An 11,324-nucleotide genomic window follows, 5' to 3' on the forward strand; every position below is an offset into this window, starting at 1 on the left:
CACACATTGTATCTTCCTATTAAATAACTATATAATCTAATATTTTTGCTCCATGATGTCTGTAATCTTGAGTAGGCTTTGCAATCAGTGCACTCCTACAAAAGCAGTAGTTGTTTTTTTAAGGAAAAGTTCAAGTAGTGTATTTGAAGAACAATTACCTTAGACATACAGATACATAAAATACAATAAAATAGGATTTTTATGGAACTAAAAATGTTATTAGTCTATGGACATTAGACAATTAGTATCATTAACTGTAAAATATGTGATTCCATAACTCATATTTTGACATAGTTTTGTCATTAGTCTATATACTGCATAATAGAATTATTGAAATTCAGTTATGACTTTCGGTTTTAGTGTGCCACCCCAGGTTTTTCAGTGGCCCCATCTGGCCACCCCTAGGAAAATTTTCTGGGGGCGCCACTGTGTCTTGGGGAAAGAAAGAGAAACACAAATCTTGTTTGTTATCCTACAGGTCACTCTTCTCCATTAGCGGGTCATATTATGACCTGAAAAGCAGACTTTATGATGGACACTTAAAGTCTTACCGCTCACTGGCGACCAAGCAGCAGCAAAAATATCCTCTTTATGGAACGACAAAAACATGGGACCATACGTATGGGCCTGCTATAAATCATCATTAACAGTGAAATGTCCTCTCGTTGACTCGTCCTAAAGTGTGCACCCAGTCTGTCTGATTTACAAGCAGCAGTGTGACTTGGTGACGGTTGGTCTCTGTGTATCACTCACACTATTCTGGCTCAGAGATTTGGTTGCATATGGTTGTAACCCAGAGCTCATAACCTTAACCCCTGTCACCTGTTGGGTTTTCGCCCTTGTACTGTTAAAAGAGATCAGGCTGCTCTGTACATTTTTTGAGAGTTCTTGGTTCATGACATTAACGAAGGCTATTGAAGACCTAAAGCATTTCTATTATCACAAACTGTTCTACCTGACTACAGACTTACACCATTTAGCATAAAAAGTATAACTTCTAAATGCTGTTGGCGCTTTTCAATTTAAAACTTTTCAGATGGTAAATTATCAAATATATACTGTACATATAGAAATAAAAAACTAAAATGATTTGAATAAGATGAACCAAGCTTTATCCTGCAGGTCAACAAGCCAACATGTGTCTCCAGTATTAGACTATATGAATGAAATTATTACAGTTGTTAATCCTGCTGCAGGACAGAAAACAGATGATGCATGACCATGTCTGAACCCTCCAGTGCTGCTTTATGAGAACAAGCCACTCTGTCTTTATTTGTGCTAAATTCTTGGCAACAACTTGTTGTTGTTGCTGATGTAGGAGAAGAAACTCTTTTGGCCTCCGACCCCCATTTCACCCACAATGATTCTCCAAGTGTGCATGTGACCTATTTATAGCAGCAGTGAGGGAGTTTTGAAGCATAGCTCTCACCAGTGTATGATGGTATGTGCTTTAGAAACGGGTCCATTCACACCGCACTCAAGTCTGTGTGTGTTTGTGGCAGCTGGTGGAAACCAAGCAGTTAAGGTGGCAACGTCAGGCAGAAAATAGCAGGTCTGCATCGATACACTGGGTAACTCATGTCATAGCAGCGATTGAACAACAGCACAACACAAGGAGAGAACCTACGCAGACACGGGGGGAACATGCAAACTCCACATAGAAAGGCCGGGGCAGCCAGGGTTTGAACCGGTGATCTTCTGCTGACAGTGCTAACCACTGTACCACCGTGCTGCCTGCAAACCAAAGTGTGCTGATCAAAACATATGACATCCAAATACTTGAAATCCATATCCATAACACATTTTAAATTCACACTTGGTGAACTAATGCTGTGATGTATACTGAAACATCAGTCGTCTTGTAAGAGGTTATGTGAATACTAACATGGTCTGTCTTTGAATCTGTGACCTATGTTGAGCTGCTGAATGAGTTATACATTTTTTGGCAGTAGTTCTGATTTATATCACGCTATCCTCACTTGCCTCCAGCAGTGGGTATATAGCCAGAAAGCTGGATGTGAGCAGAATAAATACCATGTATCTGTGATAATGAAATGGATGTTATTTTTGGCCCCTTGATGATCACAGCAGATCTGATATCTGAATTAAACTTTAATACTGACATAACACTCATTTGCTGCACATCAGTTTATTCACATTTCACAGTCAAAAATAAGTAAGTATTTGGATGTTTGTGTATGTAAATTTTTCTACTTTTTGTAGCATATCTGAATAAACATTGACATTTCGTGCCTATATTTGATTGATACAAGCAAATGATGAATGGGGAAAACTTGCAAAGTCTCCTGATTATGCTGCTCTAAACTGTCTATTTTGCCTTTTAAGTTGTGTAGAGTTGAGCAATGCATTGTGCGTGCTCCACATTTACAACAAACAGTAAGATAAAACCAAGTGTCACCCAAAACATTTCACATATTTAAACTGCAGAAAGAGACACGTTTATATGAGTCTGACACAAGGTTTTATCTTTTGACATCTTGTACCTCACAGTTTTTTTACTTTCAGTAAATTCCTTGTAAACAAAACAAATCCTAAGTTATCTGTATCCTTATGTCCCACAAATATGAGATTTCATCAATGTCAAAACTATTTAGCAAGTGCAAACAAATTTGAGTATTATAACCTTTCAGAAAGTGCAAGAGCAGATTTGTAGACACAAAACAGTGCGAACAAAGAACTGTGAGCATGGTTAATGATTTGATACCATGAGAGGAATTAAGACTTGTGATTTAAGTGAGAAGTGGAGCTTCCTTTGCTTACTATCTTCAAAGTTGTATCTGTCACATGCAAACTCATAGTGAGAGTAAAATGCGTCACCATATTGAAAAAAAACAGTTGTTCTACACTAACAAATCTGTCCCTGTTCTCTCTCAAATCTTGACATGCAAATTGATCACAGCTTTAATATGTTGTGTTCACTCAATAGTTTTGTCCCTCATAGCCTTCTGTAATCATTCAAATATTTCTACAGCCATGTGATTCCTGAGTCTTGGATACAAACACAAAATGTCCTTAAATCTTCAGGTCATCCAGCCTGCTCTTGTTTGTGCTGTGTTTGCTTGACTGACTGTAGCGGCGCACATTTTCAACGGGCATCTCAAAAACAGGGCTGGAGATTTTCCCCTCCTTCACATCTTCCTCACCCTCTGCTTTACCTTTTCTCTCCACAGCCATGTTGTCTCTGTTCTGCTTGTAAACCACTTTGCTGTTGTAGGGGCTGTAGGCAGAATTCGGCTCCGCCATGCTGTACTTTGAGTCTGTAGGGAAAGGTTCAGGCACCGCAGGATGACCGCCAAAGTAGTTATAGTTTGGGACAAAGGGCATGACCGCCTCAGTTAGGGCCTTGGGATTCTCACTTGCAGCATGTGATCGTCTGTAACGAAGGCCCTGGTGGCACTTTGTGAAACCGAGATGGTACATTTCCACCAGGTTGAGCAGCAGGGAGATGCAGGCCACAGCCAGCATGAACAGGATGAAGATCGTCTTCTCAGTGGGTCGAGAGATGTAGCAGTTCACCACATTAGGGCAAGGCCAGCGGTCGCAGGTGTACATCGGCTTGAGCTCAAAACCATATAAGAAGTACTGAGCTACAATAAAGGCCACTTCAAACAGGGTCTTAAAAACAATGTTGAAGACGTAGGTTCTCAGCAGTGCCCCTTTCAAACGCACGTGGCCCTGGTTGTCTTTAATTGGTTCCTTCTTGGCCTTGTTGCCCAGTAACTGCTGCTGCTTTTCATTCTGGATGGCAAAGTTCATCTCTTTCTCTTTCTCCTTTTCCTCCATGCGCACCAGATGAAGGATGTGGCCCAGATAAATGAGAGTTGGTGTGGAGACAAAGATGATCTGCATGACCCAGAAGCGGATGTGAGAAATGGGGAAGGTCTTGTCATAGCAGACGTTCTGGCAACCGGGCTGCTTGGTGTCACACGTGAAGCCGGACAGCTCGTCGCCCCACACCTTCTCAGCGGCGGCTCCCAGCACCAAGATTCGGAAGATGAACAGCACTGTCAGCCAGACTTTGCCCACAACGGTGGAGTGTACCTGGGCACTCTCCAGCAGCTTCCCCAACAAGTTCCAGTCCGCCATACTGGCTCACAAATATACTCAGTTCTGACCACAAAATCAGGAGACACCCCTATAAAGAGAGGGGACAAATGTAAAGTGTAAACTAACAAGCTTTATCGGAGACAATTTTATTTTTACCTGGATGAAATAAACAGTAATGTGGCAGACTCATTTTAGTAATTTAAGCAGTATGTCCTGAAGCTACACATCGGGCCTTTCCTTTTAAATCGTATTTTTCTATCTTATGTAAAATGCTGAAACTTCCAAAAATACACTCTAGGTTACATAGTAAGGTTGAGATATTTAAACCTTCATTAACTGATTTTTGACCACTCTAAAACACTTTTGACACTTTAAAACACTTATATATTATCACCTTTTAAGTTGATATGGCAAACTTGTTAGCTAACAGTTGCCTTCAGTGTTTACACATCCAGCAGATGCAGAGCAACATTAGTGTTCATTTGGAGTTGTGCTTCTGTCAAGCTGGTTCGAATGTTTGAAGTCCAATATTCGCTCTCCTTTTAATTCTGTTTTTAGTCTCAACCAGCTCCTGAGGGAAGTATCCGGCTATTTAAGTGCTAAACGTGCCACAATGTTCACTAGGTGGTCTCTAACTTTGTCTGTCGGTAGCTGAGCAGGTGGTGTGGCCTACGGTTGGTTTTCAAAGTTTTTTTGTTGAAAACAGCTGCCTCCTGGGATAGTGACCATGAACCAAAACAGTGAAGTTGTAGGCTGTGAAACCATAACAATTAAAGGAGGCTAAAATGCTCCATAGAGCTGAGGCAAACTGTCGGGGCGGGGTCCATCTAAAACGAATGATCCGTTTCACATTAAACATTGTCGTTTGATTCATTGTTATAAAAATATTGTTTCTAGCAGCTTTAAAGAAACATTTAGAAGCAATAGGTGACAGCAGGAGCCTACTAAACCTACTCAACTACAGAATCTTGCATTTTAATGTAGGCACAGTACATGTCACACACCTAATGTAATGTATGTAATGATGTAAAATTTCATCTAGTGAAACGGTTTGCAGACACCCCACAACCAATGGGTACTGGAAAACCAAGAGAAGACTTACCAACAGAAACACTGATTGAACATGAATTCACTGTTTGTATTCCCAAAGATTGTGTTCCATCCAGTGTTCGTTGATAAAAAGGGCCAGGACACAGCTCACTGTGTGTGAGAGAAAGCCCTGGAGCAGGCTGGGGAGACTCTTAGCTTCGGCATAGATCTTGTGACACAGTACCAAACAGTGCTCCCTGACTCCAGAATTAGGTTTCTAGCTTAGATTTCAGGGCCTATTAGTTACAACATAGCAAAAAATAACTTCAAAAATAGTTGTACTTGTCCTTCAGAAATCATCAATCACCTAAGACTGTGGATCGGAGCACCTGTTTGAAATATATAAAGATTGTCAGCCAGGAATGAAAGAATCCCGAAAACTCTTTTGGCGCAGTAGTTGTTTTAAGTGTACTTAAAACTGAGCTTGGATTTTATAAGTTTAACTTTTAAATATTATATACATCCTGTATATGGCCAAATTAACTTCAGAACCCTAATAAAGTTTTTAGATTGATAAGTAAGACATACAATACAATCATCTTGGGTTTCTTCATTAAGAAAGACATACCTGATAATGGTCATCTCCTACAGCAGTGCAGATCCAGAATCACTTGGTCACTGAGCCTCTTCAGTTCACAGAGAGGCCATGTTCTCCTGAACCACTGAGGAGACTGCAGCACCAAGATAATCTTCTGTCAGATAGTTTTCACTGGAGGCTCTATGATCCCGCCTGCTGTCCTCCCACTCTGACCTGATCAATACCCGGTTTTCAACAAATCACCACAGTGCGAGCACAGATGAAAACATTCCCTCTTGAAGAAAATTAAAAAAAAACTCGCTGAAGAAGTGTTTCTGTTCAGCTGAGTGGCAGAGCAAGAACCCAGTGAGGATGCAGGTTAGTCTTACATGTCAGTGTGCTCTAAATATAATTCACAGAGAAGGGAGTGGCTTTGTTGTCACACTCATGGGGATCTGACCCTTAACTGTGTAGAGGAACGTCAGGCACTGTAGAGCCATCCCTCAGTGCTACAGTGAGCGTTACCGCTTATACAGAGAAACATGTACAAGCATGATCCTGTTCTTTCTAAAAGTTCTTCACTCTTTGTGTCAACTCAAAGTTTAGCTAAATGCTTCATTTACGGCGCTCTGGTGCAGGTCACACTACAGTGGTGCAAAGTAACTAAGTGCATGTATTCAAGTACTGTGCTTAAGTACATTTTAAGGTACTTGTCTTACTACTTTACTTGAGTATTTCCATCTTCTGCTGCTTTACACTTTATATTCATTATATTTCAGAGGGAAATATTACATTTATTTGACAGCTCTTGTTACTTTTTTTTCCTGTTCAGGTTTCATCCAAAACACACGATCAGCCTTAAAATATGTTGTTGTTACAGATTACACTGTCAATAAAGTCATACAATTATGTACACATTGACAGTAAAAAGCTGCATAGACTTGATAGTATCAGGTTACTTAATATTAAAATGAAGTCAAATTAAAGTAAAATAAACAGTCACCACTGACACTAATCACAGACAGGATTAACAGATTGGAGGAATTTGTGTTTGGTACAGTTACAGATGGTGTGTGCTGACGACTTCCATAAAAAGAGAAGTGCCCTCATGCTCGGCCACGGCAGGTCCAGCTGTCTGCATGGGTCAACTATTGTCACCCACACACTGACCCCTTACGTGGCGAGGCTATTGATAACCCAAAACCCTGCACTCTGGCCTTCAGAAGGAGAACTTAATCAGCCTGAGATGTTTTCTGACAGGTGGCATCCCGGCTCCGAGGATCCCTCGTCTAAAGATGGTGACGGCACCGCAAAATATGTGATGAAGTTTCATTCATGTTTTTCTGTTTTTTTTTCTCACAGTAACACTGCTGACAGCTGAGAAGAATCACAGGAAGGGGCACCGCTGTGACTACAGCTTAATTTGTTCTTTCTGATAACTGCTGCTGTCTATTTCCACATAGTCAGGAAATCCTATCAAAACACACCAGAACAAATTTAACTTATTACCATATTATATGCTGGAACACAATTTGAGAAGCCATAGACAGTTCATGCGAGTCATGTCCACATGTGTTATCCTATCATATCTTGGTTTTGGTAAAAAACTTAAAAAATTACACAAACTCTGGGTGATTTTATTCTGCTGTGACATTATATATACATCCCGCTTCAATATGAATGAATTTAAATAACGTGTAGCAACTGCAATAGCAAAAAGTAGTAAACTTCAGAAAACAATTAGCAATTCAAGTTTTTTTTGGTTGTTGTTGTCAGTTTTTGCTATGTTTCTATCTGAAAGATCCATTTATTACCTAAAGTAAAGAATCCATATTAAACAAACACTGTATTATTTAAAATTTATGAAATGCAACACGTTTTCCACGTATTAGTGTAACAACTCACTTACAACAGCTTAAGAAAAGCCATAAATCCTCCAGTCCATTCGATTCCAATTCATGGTGACTTTGGCAAAAGCATGATGTTTGTGATCACATCTTATGTAAATAAAAGAATATTATAGCTTAAAATCCCATAAATATCACAACATCATATATCCAACACATGTTTCTGACACAAGCGGATTATTTCAAATAACGTGTGTTAAGAAGTGACATTTCATAATTTAAATAATTTCATTTCAAGACAGAAAATCTTGCAATCTTCCAAAATCTTCAAAAGTCCAAGACCATGACAGCTTATAATGTGATCAGTTGGAATATTGCTTCATAAAATGTTAGTTAATTTGTATTACATCAAGCTATTATGTTATGCCAATACAAAGTGCTGCTGTGTACAGTTTTTTTCATTCATGGCAGAATGTTGATACAGTAGACAGTACTTCCTGTAGGAATCCTTTGAAGTATGACATTAAGTCTGCGACGAACATGCTGAGAACATGTGTATTGTACACTGGTGTGAAACTTGTCTGAGCTTGAATGCTTTGTAGTACAGTTTATTATATGAACCTTACTCACAATTTAAATTAATGACCTGTTACCTGGATCCAAAGTCACTTATATGTCCATTTCTGCAGGTATGAAATCTATGTGTTTTGTTAGAACAACCGGAGCTTTTGTTGGATCCAAGCCCCCATAGTCGAGTCTCCAGCATTGTGCAAATGCTTACTGCAGGCCTTCCCCACCAAGAAGACCACTTCTGCAATGTTGAGTAGAATACAGACCCCTGACACAGCCAGCATGAACACGGTGAAGACAGTCTTCTCTGTGGGCCTGGACACAAAACAGTCCACTGTGTTGGGACAGGGGTACGAGTCACACTTCACCAGCCGGATCATCTTGTAACCAGGGTAGATCATATAAAACAAATACATAAAGGTGACCTCAAAGACAATGCGGAACAGCAGGCTGATGACGTACGTCCACCAGAGAGCCCCTGTGATTTTCATCTTCTGGGTCTTTATTTGCTCCAGGTCTTTGGGGTTGGTCCGCCCTGATAGTTTGTAGAGCCTCTTGTCGTGGTGGCGGCGATGGGCCACATGCATGGCTACCAGTAGGGCAGGAGTCGAGACCAGGATGAGCTGGAGCGCCCAGAGGCGGATGTGCGAGATGGGGAAGAAGTGGTCGTAGCAGACGCTGTTGCAGCCGGGCTGCTGGGTGTTGCAGGTGAAGCCAGACTTCTCATCACCCCACACACTCTCTGCTGCAACCACCAGAACCAGTATGCGGAAAATGAACAGGACAGAGAGCCAGATGCGACCGATGCCTGTGGAGTGTCTGTTCACGCCGCTGATGACAGCATAAAATGATGCCCAGTTCATCTTTGGTTCAGGGTCTGATGGAGAAAGTGTGAAAAACACATCAAAGGCACGAAAGCAGATAGAATATTGTGCTGGATTTTGCTTTCTCTTGTTGTAATTTAAGTTTTTCCAACATAAATAATAAATCCTATATAAAATACATAATGCAACACAAGACAAAACAAACTTATGGTAAATCATTAAGACATTCTTTAACAGACTAAAGACAGCAAATCTGGGCACAAAATATAAACCAGTAAACAGAAATAAAAGTACAAATATAATACAACATAAACACAACATAAAAACAACATAAATGTAGTATTTTCATCCTGTTTTGTGTCTTTCTCTGTATAAATAAAAAAATGAAACCAAACCTCAGACCTTTCCTTGATGATTATTAGCATCTGAAATAAGAGATTCAAAAGAAGCAAAATAAATGTCTCTCATTAATTTGAACTTTTCAGCAAAATCCAGCTTTATCTGACTTTCCCAAGAGACCTGCCTGGTTCTCTGAACAGCTGGGAAGATTGGTTTATGTAACCACTCTCCAATTCTTTTGAAAACTTGTTTTACTCAAAAAGGATAAACAAAAGAACATTCCCACATTAACTAATTAAAAGTATCTTGTTACTTTTTAAATTTATGTAATACAATTACAACAGTAATGCTCATCCACAAGTCCCATTTTTTTTGTTGAAGTGGGGTATAATAATACCTGTATGATTCTGTAGTCTGTAAATTGGCTGACTGCATCTCTGAGTGATGACCCGGCAGTAGCCACCCAAACATCTACTGTATTTAAATTCAGATGCCTTTGCCAAATATTTCTAAATTTTTCACAATTACCATACATTCTTTTTTTTTTTTTTAAGATTGAGGCCGAGTGGCCTGTCCTGGACAAATTAAGATAAAAAATTATATTATAATAAAAATAAATATTAAAATTAATTTATCCAGTGGCTTCTCTTTCAATAATAGAATCTTTTAAGCTACTTTCTCTGCAAAAATGCCAACCAAACTTTCTCTAGTTCCAGCTACTCGATTGTGAGGATTTGTTGCTTTTGTTTGTCTTGTATGATAAACTGAAAATCTTTGGGTTTTGATCTGTCAATTGGACAAAAAGGAAGTTAGTATAACACAATAACACAATACTGTACCTTTCATTAAGTCCCTGCAGCCAAGAAATTAGTATTGTCAAAAGTGAACATTGGTAGAGCACTTTGGATACTTTCATAAAAATGAATTGCACACTTTATACTTTTATGACACATTAGTAAATCAATTTGTCCAAAACGTTTCCAAAGCCTAAAAGGCATCCAAAAAGTGTTATCTTGTCTGTTCAGTCTAGTGTAAATGTCAGAGTTGTTACCCGGCTCAGCAGGAGGTGTAAGAGGCATAGGAGGCAGTGTACAGGACAATGTAGACCCGCTGGCTTGGCATGGATGTGAATCCTGAGAAGAAGGAAGCCTCTCTGCCCCCCTCTGCAGTTGGCAGGCCACTTAAGAGTGCAACACTAAAGTCTGGCACCATGCGTCATGTGACAGACTTTCACCAGTCGTCATGGTGTAGCATGCAAAGAGGGCATCTGCACCCAACGTAACAGTGTCTGTGATACTCTCTAATTCTTGGCAGGAAAATCATTTGTGGTCCAAAAGTGTCTCGATCACGTACTTTAGAGAAGAAATCTTTTGGTTCTAAACGTAATATAATCTGTCTAGTGGACTTTGCGGCCAGTGTCTGAGGGACAGCAAAATAGATACTGTTTTATTTGATTATCACCATAAGAACATTTTTTGGTTGAAATTTCTAGAATATACTTGCTGGAGTGTCACAGTTTTATCTGTAAGTCTTTAAGGAATTTTCCCAAACTCTTCAGATTCAAGTTCAGACATAACATTAAGCATAAACTACTCATAAACACAGATTTACCCAGCTGAAGACACTGAGAACAAGTTGTCTATCACTTTCTCAGCTACATCATCTGATAACAGAGTTAAGTGCAGACTTACCCTCAGTTGTAGTTTGGAATAAAGCACATCCAGAAACATTTACGTTGACATTAGCAGATTTTTTTTCAACCTGTGACTGTGAACGAGAGTATCAGAGCACCATGACTTTGCATTGCTAATGATTTCTCTCACACTAGCCACTGCCCTGCACTGGAAAGGTCATATGCTTCTGTGCGCAATATTTGCATACAATAGCCCCATTTACAGGGGCCAAACAAACGGCTTCAGAATTCAGATCAAACGTTTTAATTTCTGCCCAGCTGAGGAATCTGTGTGGGGACTGCAGTCTGTACTCTTGTCCTTATTGTGCTGTGCTCCGCAGAGGAAGTGGAGGGTGTTTTTGACGCAATGTGGAGTAAAACATAAAGGTCTAAAACAA

General features: G+C 39.8%; 2 protein-coding genes across 2 annotated transcripts; both read right to left on the reverse strand.

Moving 5' to 3' along the window:
- Positions 1–2,143: 2,143 nt before the first annotated feature.
- Positions 2,144–5,829, reverse strand: gja2 (gap junction protein, alpha 2). Its single transcript, XM_046041123.1, has 2 exons — positions 5,726–5,829; positions 2,144–4,156 (listed from the first exon to the last, which is right to left on the reverse strand). Exon 2 carries the CDS (start codon positions 4,105–4,107, stop codon positions 3,034–3,036), a length of 1,074 nt encoding a protein of 357 aa, XP_045897079.1. The 5' UTR covers positions 4,108–4,156; positions 5,726–5,829; the 3' UTR covers positions 2,144–3,033.
- A 2,357-nt stretch (positions 5,830–8,186) lies between these two features.
- gjb1a (gap junction protein beta 1a) lies at positions 8,187–10,333 on the reverse strand. Its single transcript, XM_046040099.1, has 2 exons — positions 10,306–10,333; positions 8,187–8,968 (listed from the first exon to the last, which is right to left on the reverse strand). Exons 1-2 carry the CDS (start codon positions 10,331–10,333, stop codon positions 8,232–8,234), a joined length of 765 nt encoding a protein of 254 aa, XP_045896055.1. The 3' UTR covers positions 8,187–8,231.
- Positions 10,334–11,324: the final 991 nt, after the last annotated feature.

Source organism: Micropterus dolomieu, linkage group LG23, assembly GCF_021292245.1.
Source record: "Micropterus dolomieu isolate WLL.071019.BEF.003 ecotype Adirondacks linkage group LG23, ASM2129224v1, whole genome shotgun sequence".
Taxonomy (NCBI): Eukaryota; Metazoa; Chordata; class Actinopteri; order Centrarchiformes; family Centrarchidae; genus Micropterus; species Micropterus dolomieu.